Source organism: Salvelinus fontinalis, chromosome 35, assembly GCF_029448725.1.
Source record: "Salvelinus fontinalis isolate EN_2023a chromosome 35, ASM2944872v1, whole genome shotgun sequence".
NCBI classification, from domain to species: Eukaryota; Metazoa; Chordata; class Actinopteri; order Salmoniformes; family Salmonidae; genus Salvelinus; species Salvelinus fontinalis.
In genome coordinates, this window is record NC_074699.1 from 37,664,408 (window position 1) to 37,690,479 (window position 26,072).

A 26,072-nucleotide genomic window follows, 5' to 3' on the forward strand; every position below is an offset into this window, starting at 1 on the left:
ATACAGAAAATAACTTCTAAAAACAGATACTTCAATTGAAGTGGAAAATGTTGTAAAGACAGAAATGGTCTGTTTTGGTAAACTCTGGTCAATAGTAAGGGCAGTAGGGAGGGATTCTGTTTTGGTAAACTCTGGTCAATAGTAAGGGCAGTAGGGAGGGATTCTGTTTTGGTAAACTCTGGTCAATAGTAAGGGCAGTAGAGAGTGATTCTGTTTTGGTAAACTCTGGTCAATAGTAAGGGCAGTAGAGAGTGATTCTGTTTTGGTAAACTCTGGTCAATAGTAAGGGCAGTAGGGAGGGATTCTGTTTTGGTAAACTCTGGTCAATAGTAAGGGCAGTAAGGAGGGATTCTGTTTTGGTAAACTCTGGTCAATAGTAAGGGCAGTAGAGAGGGATTCTGTTTTGGTAAACTCTGGTCAATAGTAAGGGCAGTAGGGAGGGATTCTGTTTTGGTAAACTCTGGTCAATAGTAAGGGCAGTAGGGAGGGATTCTGTTTTGGTAAACTCTGGTCAATAGTAAGGGCAGTAGGGAGGGATTCTGTTTTGGTAAACTCTGGTCAATAGTAAGGGCAGTAGAGAGTGATTCTGTTTTGGTAAACTCTGGTCAATAGTAAGGGCAGTAGAGAGGGATTCTGTTTTGGTAAACTCTGGTCAATAGTAAGGGCAGTAGAGAGTGAGTCTGTTTTGGTAAACTCTGGTCAATAGTAAGGGCAGTAGGGAGGGATTCTGTTTTGGTAAACTCTGGTCAATAGTAAGGGCAGTAGGGAGGGATTCTGTTTTGGTAAACTCTGGTCAATAGTAAGGGCAGTAGAGAGGGATTCTGTTTTGGTAAACTCTGGTCAATAGTAAGGGCAGTAGGGAGGGATTCTGTTTTGGTAAACTCTGGTCAATAGTAAGGGCAGTAGGGAGGGATTCTGTTTTGGTAAACTCTGGTCAATAGTAAGGGCAGTAGGGAGGGATTCTGTTTTGGTAAACTCTGGTCAATAGTAAGGGCAGTAAGGAGTGATTCTGTTTTGGTAAACTCTGGTCAATAGTAAGGGCAGTAAGGAGTGATTCTTGGAATGGTAAACTCTGGTCAATAGTAAGGGCAGTAGAGAGTGATTCTGTTTTGGTAAACTCTGGTCAATAGTAAGGGCAGTAGAGAGGGATTCTGTTTTGGTAAACTCTGGTCAATAGTAAGGGCAGTAGGGAGAGATTCTGTTTTGGTAAACTCTGGTCAATAGTAAGGGCAGTAGAGAGGGATTCTGTTTTGGTAAACTCTGGTCAATAGTAAGGGCAGTAGAGAGGGATTCTGTTTTGGTAAACTCTGGTCAATAGTAAGGGCAGTAGGGAGGGATTCTGTTTTGGTAAACTCTGGTCAATAGTAAGGGCAGTAGAGAGGGATTCTGTTTTGGTAAACTCTGGTCAATAGTAAGGGCAGTAGGGAGGGATTCTGTTTTGGTAAACTCTGGTCAATAGTAAGGGCAGTAGGGAGGGATTCTGTTTTGGTAAACTCTGGTCAATAGTAAGGGCAGTAGGGAGGGATTCTGTTTTGGTAAACTCTGGTTAATAGTAAGGGCAGTAGAGAGTGATTCTTGGAATGGTTGATGTGCAGTAAGCTTGACTATTGTTGCCAAGGATTTGCCCTGCTTAACTTGGCTAACTGGATTTACTATTAGCTCCAATGGCAGCCAAGGTTGAGGATCATCAGATCACCTTCCTATTGATGCAAGATCTCATACAGACTAACTCTGTCTGTCTGTCTGTCTGCAGTCTGTCTGTCTGAGGCCTGTCTGCCTGTCTGTCTGTCTGTCTGTCTGTCTGTCTGTCTGTCTGTCTGCAGTCTGCAGCCTGTCTGTCTGTCTGCCTGTCTGGATTACAGTAACAAGAGGCAGTCACATAGACCTACTACTATAGTTACAGAGCCTTCAGGAGGTATTCATACCCCTCGACTTATTCCACATGTTGTTGTTACAGTCTGTCTGTCTGTCTGTCTGTCTGTCTGTCTGTCTGTCTGTCTGTCTGTCTGTCTGTCTGTCTGTCGTCTGCAGTCTGCAGCCTGTCTGTCTGTCTGTCTGTCTGTCTGTCTGTCTGTCTGTCTGTCTGTCTGTCTGTCTGTCTGTCTGTCTGTCTGTCTGCAGCCTGTCTGTCTGTCTGCCTGTCTGGATTACAGTAACAAGAGGCAGTCACATAGACCTACTACTATAGATACAGTGCCTTCAGAAGGTATTCATACCCCTCGACTTATTCCACATGTTGTTGTTACAGCCTGTCTGTCTGTCTGTCTGTCTGTCTGTCTGTCTGTCTGTCTGTCTGTCTGTCTGCAGTCTGCAGCCTGTCTGTCTGTCTGCCTGTCTGGATTACAGTAACAAGAGACAGTCACATAGACCTACTACTATAGTTACAGAGCCTTCAGAAGGTATTCATACCCCTCGACTTATTCCACATGTTGTTGTTACAGCCTGTCTGTCTGTCTGTCTGTCTGTCTGTCTGTCTGTCTGTCTGCAGTCTGCAGCCTGTCTGTCTGTCTGCCTGTCTGGATTACAGTAACAAGAGGCAGTCACATAGACCTACTACTATAGTTACAGAGCCTTCAGAAGGTATTCATACCCCTCGACTTATTCCACATGTTGTTGTTACAGCCTGTCTGTCTGTCTGTCTGTCTGTCTGTCTGTCTGTCTGTCTGTCTGCAGTCTGCAGCCTGTCTGTCTGTCTGCCTGTCTGGATTACAGTAACAAGAGGCAGTCACATAGACCTACTACTATAGTTACAGAGCCTTCAGAAGGTATTCATACCCCTCGACTTATTCCACATGTTGTTGTTACAGCCTGTCTGTCTGTCTGTCTGTCTGTCTGTCTGCAGTCTGCAGCCTGTCTGTCTGTCTGCCTGTCTGGATTACAGTAACAAGAGGCAGTCACATAGACCTACTACTATAGTTACAGAGCCTTCAGAAGGTATTCATACCCCTCGACTTATTCCACATGTTGTTGTTACAGCCTGTCTGTCTGTCTGTCTGTCTGTCTGTCTGTCTGTCTGCAGTCTGCAGCCTGTCTGTCTGTCTGCCTGTCTGGATTACAGTAACAAGAGGCAGTCACATAGACCTACTACTATAGATACAGAGCCTTCAGAAGGTATTCATACCCCTCGACTTATTCCACATTCTGTTGTTACAGACTGAATTCAAAATGAATTCAATATTTTTTTTCCCTCATTCATCGACACACAATTCCCCATAATGACAAGGTGGAAACGTGTTTTTGAAATGTTAGCACATTTATTGAAAATGAAATACAGAAATCATAATTTACATTCACACCCCTCATTCAATATGTTAGAATCACCTTTGGCAGTGTTTACAGCAGTGAGTCTTTCTGGGTAAGTCTCTGAGAGTGATTACAGCTGTGAGTCTTTCTGGGTAAGTCTCTAAGAGTGACTACAGCTGTGAGTCTTTCTGGGTAAGTCTCTAAGAGTGACTACAGCTGTGAGTCTTTCTGGGTAAGTCTCTAACAGTGATTACAGCTGTGAGTCTTTCTGTGTAAGTCTCTAAGAGTGATTACAGCTGTGAGTCTTTCTGGGTAAGTCTCTAAGAGTGATTACAGCTGTGAGTCTTTCTGGGTAAGTCTCTAAGAGTGATTACAGCTGTGAGTCTTTCTGGGTAAGTCTCTAAGAGTGACTACAGCTGTGAGTCTTTCTGGGTAAGTCTCTAAGAGTGATTACAGCTGTGAGTCTTTCTGTGTAAGTCTCTAAGAGTGATTACAGCTGTGAGTCTTTCTGGGTAAGTCTCTAAGAGTGATTACAGCTGTGAGTCTTTCTGGGTAAGTCTCTAAGAGTGATTACAGCTGTGAGTCTTTCTGGGTAAGTCTCTAAGAGTGATTACAGCTGTGAGTCTTTCTGGGTAAGTCTCTGAGAGCTTTGCACACCTGGATTGTACAATATTTGCACATTATGGTTGTTGATGATTGCTAGGCAGCCATGTTCAAGTCTGGCCATATATTGTGAAGTCAAAGTGTAACTAGGCCACTCAGACACATGTCATCTTGGTAAGCAGCTCCAGTGGGTATTTCCTCTAGGATGTTGTCTGTGCTTAGCTTGATTCAGGTTATTTTATTTAAAAAACTCCCTAGTCCTTGCCGATGACAAGCATACCCATAACATGATGCAGCCACCACCATGCTTCCCAATGTAAAGAGTGGTACTCGTGATGTGTTGAATTTGCTCTAAACAGAAGGCTTTGTAGTCAGGACATAAAGATCATTTTTTGCATATTTACTTTAGTGCCTTATTTCAAACAGGATGTTTTGGAATATTAGTTTTCTGTAGAGGCTTTATTTTATTGATCTGGATACCTATTAGCTGACGTCGATGGAGACGGGCGGGTCTTACTGGGGTCCCACAGAACAAAAAGGACATTACGGACAAAAGACTTTACAATTTACATGACATGTAGTGTGTGTGCATCTATCAGTTACACATGTCAGTACATACACACAACCAGTAGGTCACATGTCAGTCAATATATACAGACACACAGGGAGATACAGAGCCATTTAATACCCAGTGGTAGTCTATATATACAGACACACAGGGAGATACAGAGCTGTATGGAGCCATTTAATACCCAGTGGTAGTCTATATATACAGACACACAGGGAGATACAGAGCCATTTAATACCCAGTGGTAGTCTATATATACAGACACACAGGGAGATACAGAGCCATTTAATACCCAGTGGTAGTCTATATATACAGACACACAGGGAGATACAGAGCCATTTAATACCCAGTGGTAGTCTATATATACAGACACACAGGGAGATACAGAGTCATTTAATACCCAGTGGTAGTCTATATATACAGACACACAGGGAGATACAGAGCTGTATGGGGCCATTTAATACCCAGTGGTAGTCTATATATACAGACACACAGGGAGATACAGAGCCATTTAATACCCAGTGGTAGTCTATATATACAGACACACAGGGAGATACAGAGCTGTATGGAGCCATTTAATACCCAGTGGTAGTCTATATATACAGACACACAGGGAGATACAGAGCTGTATGGAGCCATTTAATACCCAGTGGTAGTCTATATATACAGACACACAGGGAGATACAGAGCTGTATGGAGCCATTTAATACCCAGTGGTAGGCTATATATACAGACATACAGGGAGATACAGAGCTGTATGGGGCCATTTAATACCCAGTGGTAGTCTATATATACAGACACACAGGGAGATACAGAGCTGTATGGGGCCATTTAATACCCAGTGGTAGTCTATATATACAGACACACAGGGAGATACAGAGTCATTTAATACCCAGTGGTAGTCTATATATACAGACACACAGGGAGATACAGAGCTGTATGGGGCCATTTAATACCCAGTGGTAGTCTATATATACAGACACACAGGGAGATACAGAGCCATTTAATACCCAGTGGTAGTCTATATATACAGACACACAGGGAGATACAGAGCTGTATGGAGCCATTTAATACCCAGTGGTAGTCTATATATACAGACACACAGGGAGATACAGAGCTGTATGGAGCCATTTAATACCCAGTGGTAGTCTATATATACAGACACACAGGGAGATACAGAGCTGTATGGAGCCATTTAATACCCAGTGGTAGGCTATATATACAGACATACAGGGAGATACAGAGCTGTATGGGGCCATTTAATACCCAGTGGTAGTCTATATATACAGACACACAGGGAGATACAGAGCTGTATGGGGCCATTTAATACCCAGTGGTAGTCTATATATACAGACACACAGGGAGATACAGAGTCATTTAATACCCAGTGGTAGTCTATATATACAGACACACAGGGAGATACAGAGCTGTATGGGGCCATTTAATACCCAGTGGTAGTCTATATATACAGACACACAGGGAGATACAGAGCCATTTAATACCCAGTGGTAGTCTATATATACAGACACACAGGGAGATACAGAGCTGTATGGAGCCATTTCATACCCAGTGGTAGTCTATATATACAGACACACAGGGAGATACAGAGCTGTTATCAGAAATAAACCAATGAATGTGCGGCATGCTAGTTCATCTCTCTAAACCCCGATCTCTCCAAAACCAATCAGAACTCTATTCCGGTAAACCAATAGGCCTAGTTTCCACCTGGTACTTGGCCTTCTCCATTCGCGCACAGACCAAAGGACTTCCTCGCTCCTTATATGGCTGACCCGCTCAATGGAGACGTCAGAGGCACACCCGTCTTGTCCAAGCACATTATCCCATTCTACAGGACACGTCCAGCCATCATCAACAACCGCTTTCTCTCGCCGTCGTCCGATAACTTCTAACGCATCGGAATAGCACGAGCCACGGTGCAGCTGTTTTTCATGAACCCGGTTCTAGTTGCTGCGTCACCGCCTCGGCTCCAGACAGCACCGGATATCTGATTAGTGTGCACGGTTCTACTGGGTTGGATAGAGGGAATAGAGAATGACTCACATGTTGGAAAAGGGAAAATGCTTTGACTCCAGTGTGTATTGTGACTGGATGCAGGTGTGTGTTTCTGATGGTGCATCACTCAGACTGGGTTGATTCTCTGGACCGAGCTGTTTAGAAATGTTACTTTAATTTGCTGAGTGGCTAACTATATTCAGTCAGAACTACCCGCACTTTACATACTGTTATGCTTTATGCATCTTAATTACTGAATACAACGGTGCAATAATTGTGTATTTATATATTTGTGCCTTTACTTGTCGACACCCGCGGGCAGCACACTGGGGTAACAACGAAACGGAAAGTTTGGGAAACATTGACGGATGGATATGGCAATGGTAACGTGGAGAAAGGGCGAGGGAGATGTCGCCCGCGACTCTCAAGGCGGAATCTCTTCCCCCGTCTCTCAAGTCGGACCGTTATCCCTCTCTACCGACCTAACGGGACACCTCAATCCCATATCCTCTCTGGATATCCCCTCAACACATCAGACACCCCAAGGCGCTCATTCAAGCAATACATCTCATTCTATCACTAGCAGCCAAACGTGGACTAACTCCGTGGACAAACAACAGCCTCAGCAGATCGAGTGTGTGGTGTGCGGAGATAAATCCAGCGGGAAGCACTATGGCCAGTTGACATGTGAGGGGTGTAAGAGCTTCTTCAAACGGAGCGTCAGACGGAACCTCTGCTACACCTGCCGCGCCACCAGGAACTGTCCCATTGATCAACACCACAGGAACCAATGCCAGTACTGCCGCCTCAAGAAATGTGTCAAAGTGGGAATGCGGAGAGAAGGTAAACAAGCGTGTTTCTCATCTCCCTTTAGGTCACTACAGACTGTAGCCGTAGTCATTACGAGTCAATGATTTAAAACCAAGACAGATTCTCTAAAGATAAGGTTCGTAAACTCACTACATTATTACAACATAATCATACGTGTAGTTCAGATAGGCTATAAGATAATATAACACTGTTAAATCTCCATTATTGAGCTCCTAATAATAGTCTCCGTGCTGCTGTTATTGTCCATGAGCTTATTGTCTCTGAGGAATGAAGGCAGAGGGTTGTGTGTGTTTTTACACGCGTAGAAATAGTTCTATAGGATCTAGAACCTTGTAGGAAGCAAGCGATAGAACCCGTTTTGTTCCATCAGGATTGGTAGGCATGTATTCAGACGGACACGCCGTTATTCACTACACGTACCAGTAGTATCTGTCACCTTGTAGGCCAACGCACCGTTATCTACCAGACATTAATATTGATCTGTCACCTTGTAGGCCAACGCACCGTTATCTACCAGACATTAATATTGATCTCTGTCACCTTGTAGGCCAACGCACCGTTATCTACCAGACATTAATATTGATCTGTCACCTTGTAGGCCAACGCACTGTTATCTACCAGACATTAATATTGATATTTCACCTCGTAGGCCAACGCACCGTTATCTACCAGACATTAATATTGATCTGTCACCTTGTAGGCCAACGCACCGTTATCTACCAGACATTAATATTGATATTTCACCTTGTAGGCCAACGCTCCGTTATCTACCAGACATTAATATTGATCTGTCACCTTGTAGGCCAACGCACCGTTATCTACCAGACATTAATATTGATATATCACCTTGTAGGCCAACGCACCGTTATCTACCAGACATTAATATTGATCTGTCACCTTGTAGGCCAACGCACCGTTATCTACCAGACATTAATATTGATCTCTGTCACCTTGTAGGCCAACGCACCGTTATCTACCAGACATTAATATTGATCTGTCACCTTGTAGGCCAACGCACCGTTATCTACCAGACATTAATATTGATATTTCACCTCGTAGGCCAACGCACCGTTATCTACCAGACATTAATATTGATCTGTCACCTTGTAGGCCAACGCACCGTTATCTACCAGACATTAATATTGATATTTCACCTTGTAGGCCAACGCTCCGTTATCTACCAGACATTAATATTGATCTGTCACCTTGTAGGCCAACGCACCGTTATCTACCAGACATTAATATTGATATATCACCTTGTAGGCCAACGCACCGTTATCTACCAGACATTAATATTGATCTGTCACCTTGTAGGCCAACGCACCGTTATCTACCAGACATTAATATTGATCTCTGTCACCTTGTAGGCCAACGCACCGTTATCTACCAGACATTAATATTGATCTGTCACCTTGTAGGCCAACGCACCGTTATCTACCAGACATTAATATTGATATTTCACCTCGTAGGCCAACGCACCGTTATCTACCAGACATTAATATTGATCTGTCACCTTGTAGGCCAACGCACCGTTATCTACCAGACATTAATATTGATATTTCACCTTGTAGGCCAACGCTCCGTTATCTACCAGACATTAATATTGATCTGTCACCTTGTAGGCCAACGCACCGTTATCTACCAGACATTAATATTGATCTGTCACCTTGTAGGCCAACGCACCGTTATCTACCAGACATTAATATTGATCTGTCACCTTGTAGGCCAACGCACCGTTATCTACCAGACATTAATATTGATATTTCACCTCGTAGGCCAACGCTCCGTTATCTACCAGACATGAATATTGATATATCACCTTGTAGGCCAACGCACCGTTATCTACCAGACATGAATATTGATCTGTCACCTTGTAGGCCAACGCACCGTTATCTACCAGACATTAATACTGTCTCTGTCTCGTTGTATCACAGCGGTTCAGAGAGGGAGGATGCTTCCTACTCAACCGTACCACGGTCATTTCTCCATCACCAACGGAGACCCTCTCCAATGCCACTCCTACCTATCTGGATACATCTCCCTGCTCATGCGAGCCGAGCCCTACCCCACATCCAGATACAGCACGCAGTGTATGCAGTCCAACAACCTGGTGGGGATCGAGAACATCTGTGAGCTGGCCGCCCGGATGTTGTTCTCAGCGGTGGAGTGGGCCCGAAACATCCCCTTCTTCCCTGACCTCCAGATCACCGACCAGGTCGCTCTGCTCCGGCTCACTTGGAGCGAGTTGTTCGTGCTGAACGCGGCCCAGTCCTCAATGCCGGTGCATGTGGCTCCTCTCCTGGCCGCGGCAGGGCTGCATGCCGCCCCCATGTCGGCGGAGAGAGTCGTGTCTTTCATGGACCATATCCGGATGTTCCAGGAGCAGGTGGAGAAGCTGAAGGTTCTGCATGTCGACTCAGCCGAGTACAGCTGCGTTAAGGCTATAGTTCTCTTTACGTCAGGTAAACACAACGCTATGCTTCACTGCTGTTTACTACGACTGGTATCAATACACACCGAAACATAGACTAGCAGCACCCTCACCGGCAACGGCCGCCCGGTATCAATACACACCGAAACATAGACTAGCAGCACCCTCACCGGCAACGGCCGCCCCCCGGTATCAATACACACCGAAACATAGACTAGCAGCACCCTCACCGGCAACACCGACCAGCTGTAGTTGTGTTCCCCAAATCACTACAAATGAAGTATATCAATTACCCCTCAAATTCCCTTTTCAACCAATCCTACGAGTTGAATGCAGAATGTGGAAACGTAAGAGGTCTACTATAAATACCTTCAACAACATTGAGGCAATTGGACTCAACAACGTTCGTGAATTATAGAAATATATGATGATTTTATATACTTGTTTCTACAATAATTAATTCAGCATGGTTATTATATAGGCACCTGTGAATTATATGATATGATTAATAATATTATTGGCGTTTGATTTAATTAATGAGATTTATTTTAAAACTAATAATTATTATTATCAAAATATGTTACAGGCTAATTTTGCTAGGTGAATGTCCTACAAACATGTAAGTTATTCACCTATCATCAGCCACACAACTTAACCATTACCGACAGAAAATTGAAATATTTAATAATAAAGAATAAAGAAAAGTCTACCTATATTTAATTTCGTTTTGCAGAATTTCTTAAATGCCGTAATGTATTTAAACAACTAGGCCTGAGCATAAAAGGTCTTATGGTGGCGAGATGAATGAACATTCATTTTTTAATGTCCTATAAAAAAATGTAAAAAAACGAAATCATGTATTTTGTCAACTCAAGTCGATGGATGCCTTGACTGACGGTGAAACAAATAGTATCAGACTCGTCACAGCAGAGCCAGGAGCAGTGTTCTGTGGACGTGTTGTCGAACCAGGCCAGAACCCTTTATTCACCCCTCTATTGTAGCGCTGCTACACTCAGGAAAAAACGGTGCCTTCTAGAACCTAAAAGGGTTCTTCGGCTGTCCTCATACGAGAACCCTTTGAATAACCCGAGGTAGAACCTTTTCTACAGAGGGTTCTACATGGAACCGAAAACGGTTCCACCTGGAGCCAAAAAAAGGTTATTCTATGGGGACAGTCGATGAACCCTTTTGGAAGCCGTTTTTCTAAGCGTGTATCCTCAGATAACATGGAGGTTGCAACATGGACGGCACCGCAGCGTTGCATTCAGAATAAGGTTTTTAAATCTGCTTTTAAAAAAGGCATTTGAAGAGTGCATCTATAGTGTGGAGCAGTCTGAGTAAAGGCCTATAGGACCGTTTGTAATGTTATTGCGGATCCGTTTCATTTCAAAGACTGGGTTGTACGTTCTAAAGCCCCGTTTATTATGCATTTCAGACCCGTTTTATTTAGCAGACAGGGCTGTACGTTCTAAAGCCCCGTTAATTATGCATTTCAGACCCGTTTTATTTAGCAGACAGGGCTGTACGTTCTAAAGCCCCGTTAATTATGCATTTCAGACCCGTTTTATTTAGCAGACAGGGCTGTACGTTATATAGGACTGTTTGTGATGTTATTTCAGACCCGTTTTATTTAGCAGACAGGGCTGTACGTTATATAGGCCTGTTTGTGATGTTATTTCAGACCCGTTTTATTTAGCAGACAGGGCTGAACGTTATATAGGCCTGTTTGTGATGTTATTTCAGACCCGTTTTATTTAGCAGACAGGGCTGTACGTTATATAGGCCTGTTTGTGATGTTATTTCAGACCCGTTTTATTTAGCAGACAGGGCTGAACGTTATATAGGCCTGTTTGTGATGTTATTTCAGACCTGTTTCATTTAGTAGACAGGGCTGTACGTTATGTAGGCCTGTTTTATTTAGTAGACAGGGCTGAACGTTATATAGGCCTGTTTGTGATGTTATTACAGACCTGTTTCATTTAGTAGACAGGGCTGTACGTTATATAGGCCTGTTCGTGATGTTATTTCAGACCCGTTTAAATTCAAAGAGAGGGCCGTGTTCTATTGATAAGCCCCTGTGGCGCCATTTTGAGTTAAGCAAATACGGCATAATTTGCTTTGTCTTGTTTTTAACGCAGTTACATTGATTTCATAAATTGGAGTGGGCCTATATAGGCATACAACATACTGTATTAACAATAGCCTATATTAATATTGATTTCGAAAAATTACAGTAGGCATTAAATGTCTATGCCGTATTGGCTGGATTTACACAAGCAGCCCAATTCTGATAGTTATTGGTTAAAGAGCTGATCTGATTTACTATAAGAGCAAAAACGAGATCGGAATTGGGCTGCCTGGTTAAACTCAGCCATTGTGTACTTTGTAATTAATTGATGATCTAATATTAGCCAATATTGCATTGTACACGAAGAAGATAAGCCTATATTATTGATAATGATTTCTGATTTGAATTCTCTGTTTTTATAGATGCGTGCGGTCTGTCAGACGTGACTCACGTGGACGATCTTCAGGAGAAGTCCCAGCGCGCCCTGGAAGAGTACAGCAGGAGCCAGTACCCTAACCAACCGAACCGGTTTGGGAAGCTACTACTCCGTCTGCCCTCTCTACGCACCGTCTCCTCGTCCGTTATAGAACAGTTATTCTTCATCCCGTTGGTCGGAAAAACACCAATAGAAACTCTCATTAGGGATATGTTGCTTTCCGGAAGCAGTTTTAATTGGCCTTACATGTCGATGCAGTAGAATAAGACAATTCCAGAACACTCCAGGAAGGGAATCATAGAACTAGAATGGTTCTATGGATGGAACCTTCGATACTGTCAGAGCAGCAGGCAGCATTCTAAAGCAGTGGTTCACAACCTCTATCTGTTACTGTACCACCAACTAAATGTTGCTCTGCCCAGAGTACCCTCTCAGGTGTATTTTACCAGTAGGCCTGTGGTCTCAGGAGTCTTCTCCAGTACAGGATAGACCAGGTACCCCCAGGGGTCCTAGTGCCCAGGGTTGGGAACCACTGTTCTAAAGCATGAAAAGAGACAGATTAAATGGCAGGGATCCTCCTCACAAATCATGACTTGGGAAACAAAAATAGTATTTATTTGACCCTGTATGTATATTTATTGTGCTTGTTATTTTTATTTATTTTTTACAAACGTTTTTCATTTGACCCTGATAAGAAAATGACAAGGGAATAGTTATAGTTTTTTCCTACTTAGTCTTTTGTCCAAACATGTCCTTCTGTATAATGTGCTGCAAACATGGCACTAAAAACATGAATCGTTTCTTTAAATATGTCAATCAACACAGTATTCCAGGGTTACTCTGATACTATTAGAGACGATCTGGTCACGGAGATGTCCTAGATGGCAAAGATCCAGATGGATACTGTCATTAGAGATGACCCGCTCACACAGATGTCCTAGATGGCAAAGATCCGGATGGATACTGTCATTAGAGATGACCCGCTCACACAGATGTCCTAGATGGCAAAGATCCGGATGGATACTGTCATTAGAGATGACCCGCTCACACAGATGTCCTAGATGGCAAAGATCGGGATGGATACTGTCATTAGAGATGACCCGCTCACACAGATGTCCTAGATGTCAAAGGTCTGGATGGATACTGTCATTAGAGATGACCCGGTCACACAGATGTCCTAGATGGCAAAGGTCCGGATGGATACTGTCATTAGAGATGACCCGGTCACACAGATGTCCTAGATGGCAAAGATCGGGATGGATACTGTCATTAGAGATGACCCGCTCACACAGATGTCCTAGATGTCAAAGGTCTGGATGGATACTGTCATTAGAGATGACCCGCTCACACAGATGTCCTAGATGTCAAAGGTCTGGATGGATACTGTCATTAGAGATGACCCGCTCACACAGATGTCCTAGATGTCAAAGGTCTGGATGGATACTGTCATTAGAGATGACCCGCTCACACAGATGTCCTAGATGGCAAAGATCCGGATGGATACTGTCATTTATCAGTGTAACAGACTCTCACAACCCATGTGACCCAAACCGTTCCAATTCTACACATTTTCCATGTCTTCTGTGTGTTCATATGATACCAGGAGTCAAATCCCGACCGAATTAAATGTGAAAATGTTATGGTTTAAAAAAAATGTTTTAACTTGTTCTGGGTCCGGATCCTACGGTCCTTATTGGGTATGGCTGGTATAGTGCACCATATCGCCAGTTCATGTTACCACCATCCTACTATATTCATGTTACCACCATCCTACTGACAGAACTATATTCATGTTACCACCATCCTACTATATTCATGTTACCACCATCCTACTGACAGAACTATATTCATGTTACCACCATCCTACTATATTCATGTTACCACCATCCTACTGACAGATCTATATTCATGTTACCACCATCCTACTGACAGAACTATATTCATGTTACCACCATCCTACTGACAGATCTATATTCATGTTACCACCATCCTACTGACAGATCTATATTCATGTTACCACCATCCTACTGACAGATCTATATTCATGTTACCACCATCCTACTATATTCATGTTACCACCATCCTACTGACAGAACTATATTCATGTTACCACCATCCTACTGACAGAACTATATTCATGTTACCACCATCCTACTATATTCATGTTACCACCATCCTACTGACAGAACTATATTCATGTTACCACCATCCTACTGACAGAACTATATTCATGTTACCACCATCCTACTGACAGAACTATATTCATGTTACCACCATCCTACTGACAGAACTATATTCATGTTACCACCATCCTACTGACAGATCTATATTCATGTTACCACCATCCTACTGACAGATCTATATTCATGTTACCACCATCCTACTGACAGAACTATATTCATGTTACCACCATCCTACTGACAGAACTATATTCATGTTACCACCATCCTACTGACAGATCTATATTCATGTTACCACCATCCTACTGACAGAACTATATTCATGTTACCACCATCCTACTATATTCATGTTACCACCATCCTACTGACAGATCTATATTCATGTTACCACCATCCTACTGACAGAACTATATTCATGTTACCACCATCCTACTGACAGAACTATATTCATGTTACCACCATCCTACTATATTCATGTTACCACCATCCTACTGACAGAACTATATTCATGTTACCACCATCCTACTGACAGAACTATATTCATGTTACCACCATCCTACTGACAGAACTATATTCATGTTACCACCATCCTACTATATTCATGTTACCACCATCCTACTGACAGATCTATATTCATGTTACCACCATCCTACTGACAGAACTATATTCATGTTACCACCATCCTACTGACAGAACTATATTCATGTTACCACCATCCTACTGACAGAACTATATTCATGTTACCACCATCCTACTATATTCATGTTACCACCATCCTACTGACAGATCTATATTCATGTTACCACCATCCTACTGACAGATCTATATTCATGTTACCACCATCCTACTGACAGATCTATATTCATGTTACCACCATCCTACTGACAGAACTATATTCATGTTACCACCATCCTACTGACAGAACTATATTCATGTTACCACCATCCTACTGACAGAACTATATTCATGTTACCACCATCCTACTGACAGAACTATATTCATGTTACCACCATCCTACTGACAGATCTATATTCATGTTACCACCATCCTACTGACAGAACTATATTCATGTTACCACCATCCTACTATATTCATGTTACCACCATCCTACTGACAGAACTATATTCATGTTACCACCATCCTACTATATTCATGTTACCACCATCCTACTGACAGAACTATATTCATGTTACCACCATCCTACTGACAGAACTATATTCATGTTACCACCATCCTACTGACAGAACTATATTCATGTTACCACCATCCTACTGACAGAACTATATTCATGTTACCACCATCCTACTGACAGAACTATATTCATGTTACCACCATCCTACTATATTCATGTTACCACCATCCTACTGACAGAACTATATTCATGTTACCACCATCCTACTATATTCATGTTACCACCATCCTACTGACAGAACTATATTCATGTTACCACCATCCTACTGACAGAACTATATTCATGTTACCACCATCCTACTGACAGAACTATATTCATGTTACCACCATCCTACTATATTCATGTTACCACCATCCTACTGACAGATCTATATTCATGTTACCACCATCCTACTGACAGATCTATATTCATGTTACCACCATCCTACTGACAGATCTATATTCATGTTACCACCATCCTACTGACAGAACTATATTCATGTTACCACCATCCTACTGACAGAACTATATTCATGTTACCACCATCCTACTGACAGATCTATATTCATGTTACCACCATCCTACTGACAGAACTATATTCATGTTACCACCATCCTACTATATTCATGTTACCACCATCCTACTGACAGAACTATATTCATGTTACCACCATCCTACTATATTCATGTTACCACCATCCTACTGACAGAACTATATTCATGTTACCACCATCCTACTGACAGATCTATATTCATGTTACCACCATCCTACTGACAGAACTATATTCATGTTACCACCATCCTACTGACAGAACTATATTCATGTTACCACCATCCTACTATATTCATGTTACCACCATCCTACTATATTCATGTTACCACCATCCTACTATATTCATGTTACCACCATCCTACTGACAGATCTATATTCATGTTACCACCATCCTACTGACAGAACTATATTCATGTTACCACCATCCTACTGACAGAACTATATTCATGTTACCACCATCCTACTGACAGAACTATATTCATGTTACCACCATCCTACTGACAGATCTATATTCATGTTACCACCATCCTACTGACAGATCTATATTCATGTTACCACCATCCTACTGACAGATCTATATTCATGTTACCACCATCCTACTGACAGAACTATATTCATGTTACCACCATCCTACTGACAGAACTATATTCATGTTACCACCATCCTACTATATTCATGTTACCACCATCCTACTGACAGAACTATATTCATGTTACCACCATCCTACTGACAGAACTATATTCATGTTACCACCATCCTACTGACAGAACTATATTCATGTTACCACCATCCTACTGACAGAACTATATTCATGTTACCACCATCCTACTATATTCATGTTACCACCATCCTACTGACAGAACTATATTCATGTTACCACCATCCTACTGACAGAACTATATTCATGTTACCACCATCCTACTGACAGAACTATATTCATGTTACCACCATCCTACTGACAGAACTATATTCATGTTACCACCATCCTACTGACAGAACTATATTCATGTTACCACCATCCTACTATATTCATGTTACCACCATCCTACTATATTCATGTTACCACCATCCTACTATATTCATGTTACCACCATCCTACTGACAGAACTATATTCATGTTACCACCATCCTACTGACAGAACTATATTCATGTTACCACCATCCTACTATATTCATGTTACCACCATCCTACTGACAGAACTATATTCATGTTACCACCATCCTACTGACAGATCTATATTCATGTTACCACCATCCTACTGACAGAACTATATTCATGTTACCACCATCCTACTGACAGAACTATATTCATGTTACCACCATCCTACTATATTCATGTTACCACCATCCTACTGACAGAACTATATTCATGTTACCACCATCCTACTGACAGAACTATATTCATGTTACCACCATCCTACTATATTCATGTTACCACCATCCTACTGACAGATCTATATTCATGTTACCACCATCCTACTGACAGATCTATATTCATGTTACCACCATCCTACTGACAGAACTATATTCATGTTACCACCATCCTACTATATTCATGTTACCACCATCCTACTGACAGAACTATATTCATGTTACCACCATCCTACTATATTCATGTTACCACCATCCTACTGACAGAACTATATTCATGTTACCACCATCCTACTGACAGAACTATATTCATGTTACCACCATCCTACTATATTCATGTTACCACCATCCTACTGACAGAACTATATTCATGTTACCACCATCCTACTGACAGATCTATATTCATGTTACCACCATCCTACTGACAGATCTATATTCATGTTACCACCATCCTACTGACAGAACTATATTCATGTTACCACCATCCTACTGACAGATCTATATTCATGTTACCACCATCCTACTGACAGAACTATATTCATGTTACCACCATCCTACTGACAGATCTATATTCATGTTACCACCATCCTACTGACAGAACTATATTCATGTTACCACCATCCTACTATATTCATGTTACCACCATCCTACTGACAGAACTATATTCATGTTACCACCATCCTACTATATTCATGTTACCACCATCCTACTGACAGATCTATATTCATGTTACCACCATCCTACTGACAGATCTATATTCATGTTACCACCATCCTACTATATTCATGTTACCACCATCCTACTGACAGAACTATATTCATGTTACCACCATCCTACTATATTCATGTTACCACCATCCTACTATATTCATGTTACCACCATCCTACTGACAGATCTATATTCATGTTACCACCATCCTACTATATTCATGTTACCACCATCCTACTATATTCATGTTACCACCATCCTACTGACAGATCTATATTCATGTTACCACCATCCTACTGACAGATCTATATTCATGTTACCACCATCCTACTGACAGATCTATATTCATGTTACCACCATCCTACTATATTCATGTTACCACCATCCTACTATATTCATGTTACCACCATCCTACTGACAGATCTATATTCATGTTACCACCATCCTACTGACAGAACTATATTCATGTTACCACCATCCTACTATATTCATGTTACCACCATCCTACTGACAGATCTATATTCATGTTACCACCATCCTACTATATTCATGTTACCACCATCCTACTGACAGAACTATATTCATGTTACCACCATCCTACTGACAGATCTATATTCATGTTACCACCATCCTACTATATTCATGTTACCACCATCCTACTATATTCATGTTACCACCATCCTACTGACAGATCTATATTCATGTTACCACCATCCTACTGACAGAACTATATTCATGTTACCACCATCCTACTGACAGAACTATATTCATGTTACCACCATCCTACTGACAGAACTATATTCATGTTACCACCATCCTACTGACAGAACTATATTCATGTTACCACCATCCTACTGACAGATCTATATTCATGTTACCACCATCCTACTATATTCATGTTACCACCATCCTACTGACAGAACTATATTCATGTTACCACCATCCTACTGACAGATCTATATTCATGTTACCACCATCCTACTGACAGATCTATATTCATGTTACCACCATCCTACTGACAGATCTATATTCATGTTACCACCATCCTACTGACAGAACTATATTCATGTTACCACCATCCTACTATATTCATGTTACCACCATCCTACTGACAGAACTATATTCATGTTACCACCATCCTACTATATTCATGTTACCACCATCCTACTGACAGATCTATATTCATGTTACCACCATCCTACTGACAGAACTATATTCATGTTACCACCATCCTACTGACAGAACTATATTCATGTTACCACCATCCTACTATATTCATGTTACCACCATCCTACTGACAGAACTATATTCATGTTACCACCATCCTACTATATTCATGTTACCACCATCCTACTGACAGATCTATATTCATGTTACCACCATCCTACTATATTCATGTTACCACCATCCTACTGACAGATCTATATTCATGTTACCACCATCCTACTGACAGAACTATATTCATGTTACCACCATCCTACTGACAGAACTATATTCATGTTACCACCATCCTACTGACAGATCTATATTCATGTTACCACCATCCTACTGACAGAACTATATTCATGTTACCACCATCCTACTGACAGAACTATATTCATGTTACCACCATCCTACTGACAGAACTATATTCATGTTACCACCATCCTACTATATTCATGTTACCACCATCCTACTGACAGAACTATATTCATGTTACCACCATCCTACTGACAGAACTATATTCATGTTACCACCATCCTACTGACAGATCTATATTCATGTTACCACCATCCTACTGACAGAACTATATTCATGTTACCACCATCCTACTGACAGAACTATATTCATGTTACCACCATCCTACTGACAGATCTATATTCATGTTACCACCATCCTACTGACAGAACTATATTCATGTTACCACCATCCTACTGACAGAACTATATTCATGTTACCACCATCCTACTGACAGATCTATATTCATGTTACCACCATCCTACTGACAGATCTATATTCATGTTACCACCATCCTACTGACAGAACTATATTCATGTTACCACCATCCTACTGACAGATCTATATTCATGTTACCACCATCCTACTGACAGAACTATATTCATGTTACCACCATCCTACTGACAGATCTATATTCATGTTACCACCATCCTACTGACAGAACTATATTCATGTTACCACCATCCTACTGACAGAACTATATTCATGTTACCACCATCCTACTGACAGAACTATATTCATGTTACCACCATCCTACTATATTCATGTTACCACCATCCTACTGACAGAACTATATTCATGTTACCACCATCCTACTGACAGATCTATATTCATGTTACCACCATCCTACTATATTCATGTTACCACCATCCTACTGGCAGATCTATATTCATGTTACCACCATCCTACTGACAGAACTATATTCATGTTACCACCATCCTACTGACAGATCTATATTCATGTTACCACCATCCTACTATATTCATGTTACCACCATCCTACTGACAGATCTATATTCATGTTACCACCATCCTACTGACAGAACTATATTCATGTTACCACCATCCTACTGACAGAACTATATTCATGTTACCACCATCCTACTGACAGAACTATATTCATGTTACCACCATCCTACTATATTCATGTTACCACCATCCTACTGACAGAACTATATTCATGTTACCACCATCCTACTGACAGATCTATATTCATGTTACCACCATCCTACTGACAGAACTATATTCATGTTACCACCATCCTACTATATTCATGTTACCACCATCCTACTGACAGAACTATATTCATGTTACCACCATCCTACTGACAGAACTATATTCATGTTACCACCATCCTACTGACAGATCTATATTCATGTTACCACCATCCTACTGACAGATCTATATTCATGTTACCACCATCCTACTATATTCATGTTACCACCATCCTACTGACAGAACTATATTCATGTTACCACCATCCTACTGACAGAACTATATTCATGTTACCACCATCCTACTATATTCATGTTACCACCATCCTACTGACAGAACTATATTCATGTTACCACCATCCTACTATATTCATGTTACCACCATCCTACTGACAGATCTATATTCATGTTACCACCATCCTACTGACAGAACTATATTCATGTTACCACCATCCTACTGACAGAACTATATTCATGTTACCACCATCCTACTATATTCATGTTACCACCATCCTACTGACAGATCTATATTCATGTTACCACCATCCTACTATATTCATGTTACCACCATCCTACTGACAGAACTATATTCATGTTACCACCATCCTACTATATTCATGTTACCACCATCCTACTATATTCATGTTACCACCATCCTACTATATTCATGTTACCACCATCCTACTATATTCATGTTACCACCATCCTACTGACAGAACTATATTCATGTTACCACCATCCTACTATATTCATGTTACCACCATCCTACTGACAGAACTATATTCATGTTACCACCATCCTACTATATTCATGTTACCACCATCCTACTATATTCATGTTACCACCATCCTACTATATTCATGTTACCACCATCCTACTGACAGAACTATATTCATGTTACCACCATCCTACTATATTCATGTTACCACCATCCTACTGACAGAACTATATTCATGTTACCACCATCCTACTATATTCATGTTACCACCATCCTACTATATTCATGTTACCACCATCCTACTATATTCATGTTACCACCATCCTACTATATTCATGTTACCACCATCCTACTATATTCATGTTACCACCATCCTACTGACAGAACTATATTCATGTTACCACCATCCTACTGACAGAACTATATTCATGTTACCACCATCCTACTGACAGATCTATATTCATGTTACCACCATCCTACTGACAGAACTATATTCATGTTACCACCATCCTACTGACAGATCTATATTCATGTTACCACCATCCTACTATATTCATGTTACCACCATCCTACTGACAGAACTATATTCATGTTACCACCATCCTACTGACAGATCTATATTCATGTTACCACCATCCTACTGACAGAACTATATTCATGTTACCACCATCCATCCTACTGACAGATCTATATTCATGTTACCACCATCCTACTATATTCATGTTACCACCATCCTACTGACAGAACTATATTCATGTTACCACCATCCTACTATATTCATGTTACCACCATCCTACTGACAGATCTATATTCATGTTACCACCATCCTACTGACAGAACTATATTCATGTTACCACCATCCTACTGACAGATCTATATTCATGTTACCACCATCCTACTGACAGATCTATATTCATGTTACCACCATCCTACTGACAGAACTATATTCATGTTACCACCATCCTACTGACAGAACTATATTCATGTTACCACCATCCTACTATATTCATGTTACCACCATCCTACTGACAGATCTATATTCATGTTACCACCATCCTACTGACAGAACTATATTCATGTTACCACCATCCTACTGACAGAACTATATTCATGTTACCACCATCCTACTATATTCATGTTACCACCATCCTACTGACAGATCTATATTCATGTTACCACCATCCTACTGACAGAACTATATTCATGTTACCACCATCCTACTGACAGAACTATATTCATGTTACCACCATCCTACTATATTCATGTTACCACCATCCTACTGGCAGATCTATATTCATGTTACCACCATCCTACTATATTCATGTTACCACCATCCTACTGACAGATCTATATTCATGTTACCACCATCCTACTGACAGATCTATATTCATGTTACCACCATCCTACTGACAGATCTATATTCATGTTACCACCATCCTACTGACAGAACTATATTCATGTTACCACCATCCTACTGACAGATCTATATTCATGTTACCACCATCCTACTGACAGATCTATATTCATGTTACCACCATCCTACTGACAGATCTATATTCATGTTACCACCATCCTACTGACAGAACTATATTCATGTTACCACCATCCTACTGACAGATCTATATTCATGTTACCACCATCCTACTGACAGATCTATATTCATGTTACCACCATCCTACTGACAGAACTATATTCATGTTACCACCATCCTACTATATTCATGTTACCACCATCCTACTGACAGAACTATATTCATGTTACCACCATCCCACTGACAGAACTATATTCATGTTACCACCATCCTACTGACAGATCTATATTCATGTTACCACCATCCTACTGACAGATCTATATTCATGTTACCACCATCCTACTGACAGATCTATATTCATGTTACCATCATCCTACTGACAGATCTATATTCATGTTACCACCATCCTACTGACAGATCTATATTCATGTTACCACCATCACTGCAGTGTATTGGTAACCTTCATCAGATGTAATGAGCAGTGTGGTTGTGAATGTCTTCCTCAGTCATATACTGTACCACTGCAGTGTGGTTGTGAATGAGTTCCTCAGTCATATACTGTACCACTGCAGTGTGGTTGTGAATGAGTTCCTCAGTCATATACTGTATCACTGCAGTGTGGTTGTGAATGAGTTCCTCAGTCATATACTGTACCACTGCAGTGTGGTTGTGAATGAGTTCCTCAGTCATATACTGTATCACTGCAGTGTGGTTGTGAATGACTTCCTCAGTCATATACTGTACCACTGCAGTGTGGTTGGGAATGTCTTCCTCAGTCATATACTGTATCACTGCAGTGTGGTTGTGAATGAGTTCCTCAGTCATATACTGTACCACTGCAGTGTGGTTGGGAATGTCTTCCTCAGTCATATACTGTACCACTGCAGTGTGGTTGGGAATGAGTTCCTCAGTCATATACTGTATCACTGCAGTGTGGTTGGGAATGAGTTCCTCAGTCATATACTGTACCACTGCAGTGTGGTTGTGAATGAGTTCCTCAGTCATATACTGTATCACTGCAGTGTGGTTGTGAATGAGTTCCTCAGTCATATACTGTACCACTGCAGTGTGGTTGGGAATGACTTCCTCAGTCATATTCTGTATCACTGCAGTGTGGTTGGGAATGAGTTCCTCAGTCATATACTGTATCACTGCAGTGTATTGGTAACCTTCATCAGATGTAATGAGCAGTGTGGTTGGGAATGACTTCCTCAGTCATATTCTGTATCACTGCAGTGTGGTTGGGAATGAGTTCCTCAGTCATATACTGTATCACTGCAGTGTATTGGTAACCTTCATCAGATGTAATGAGCAGTGTGGTTGGGAATGAGTTCCTCAGTCATATACTGTATCACTGCAGTGTGGTTGGGAATGAGTTCCTCAGTCATATACTGTACCACTGCAGTGTGGTTGGGAATGACTTCCTCAGTCATATACTGTACCACTGCAGTGTGGTTGGGAATGAGTTCCTCAGTCATATACTGTACCACTGCAGTGTATTGGTAACCTTCAATACTTTCTGCTCCAAAGGACTGCAGCTGATGTGCTTGTGTGTGTGACCTCTTTCATTGATACAAATTCTGTTTGAGGTTTGTTGATTTTTGAACAACACTCTGATGTACTGCGGCAAAGTATTGCCATACCATATTACATGATAAATCATGATTTATTAATAAAAGGTATTTCTCATTAAAATGTCTCTAGTTAGTGTGTGTGTGTGTGTGTGTGTGTGTGTGTGTGTGTGTGTGTGTGTGTGTGTGTGTGTGTGTGTGTGTGTGTGTGTGTGTGTGTGTGTGTGTGTGTGTGTGTGGACACAGTGCTGCCGTGGAATGTGATACTGGTCTGATCAGGAGTTCTTCCTTCCAACTTGACGTTCTGAATCACAGTAATCTCTTTCTCAGACTGGCGCCATACCGGGTGTCAACATTCATTGGCGTTTCTGCCATTTCACGTTACGATATTTCAGAAGCCAACCAACCATAAAGAGCTACTGTATTCAAAAAGCAATCATGCAGTCAATGGGTCGTAAAACATGTATCGCTTTGGATAAAAATAGCCCAGATGTATTTTCATGACTGAAAAATACAAAATAATAATAGTTTCCTTTCAAATGTAGGTCTAACTTTGTGCACAAAACATTACTTAACCAGATGTAGGCTGACGAGGTGGAATGTTCTTGCTTATAGGCCTATTTGAAGGCTTATAGACAAATATTTCTCATTTACGCCCTGTTTATTTCAACATGTACACTGAACTAGGTCTACAGTTGGCCTGGGTTTATAGGCCTAACACGGTCTAATAAAATATATCCATTATAAATCCTTGCGTTGCCAGGTAAACTCTAGTCAACGGGGCGTGAGAGCAGGCGGCCGATAACGATTGGCTCCCGCAGAGTCGTGTATTAGCGCACGGACAGCGACCTAATGAGCACCCCCTCAGAGAGGTGTTACACGACGTTAAACCGGAGGGACCGCAATATATTAATACCTCAATATTTAGCCCACCACAATACACAGGCCCATACGTAGTGTATGTTATAGGTAGGCGAAAGCTTTCTGTTTGGGCATACCGTTGACCGTCTTCCAACAGCTTCTTAACTGAAGGTCTACATAATGTAATATTGATTTAGAAATAACAATATACGTTTAATTGTTCGTTTAAAAGTCTACCATTAGACCTGGCCTACATCTATTTTATAATCGCCTATGCACTTATTAAATATTGTAAGCCTAAAAACATGAAATTAGTCACAACATTAAATTAGTTTTATTTAACTAGGCAAGTCAGTTAAGAACAAATTCTTATTTACAATGACGGCCTACCAAAAGGCAAAAGACCTCCTGCCTTGACCGGGGCTGGGATTAAATAAATAAATAAAAATAACATAAATATAGGACAAAACACACATCACGACAAGAGAGACCTAAGACAACAACACA

At 41.2% G+C, this 26,072-nt stretch overlaps 1 protein-coding gene across 1 annotated transcript; it reads left to right on the top strand.

Annotated features, from left to right (window-relative positions):
• The first annotated feature begins 6,179 nt into the window (after positions 1 to 6,179).
• Positions 6,180 to 24,828, top strand: LOC129834809 (COUP transcription factor 2-like). The gene is made up of 3 exons (XM_055900107.1): positions 6,180 to 7,270; positions 9,193 to 9,720; positions 12,180 to 24,828. Exons 1-3 carry the CDS (start codon positions 6,796 to 6,798, stop codon positions 12,452 to 12,454), a joined length of 1,278 nt encoding a protein of 425 aa, XP_055756082.1. The 5' UTR covers positions 6,180 to 6,795; the 3' UTR covers positions 12,455 to 24,828.
• Positions 24,829 to 26,072: the final 1,244 nt, after the last annotated feature.

Coding starts and splice junctions, on each gene's coding strand:
- LOC129834809 (XM_055900107.1), top strand. CDS start 6,796: ATGGATATGGCAATGGTAACGTGGAGAAAGGGCGAGGGAGATGTCGCC. Junction 7,271..9,192: donor AGTGGGAATGCGGAGAGAAG/GTAAACAAGCGT, acceptor GTTGTATCACAG/CGGTTCAGAGAGGGAGGATG. Junction 9,721..12,179: donor TATAGTTCTCTTTACGTCAG/GTAAACACAACG, acceptor CTGTTTTTATAG/ATGCGTGCGGTCTGTCAGAC.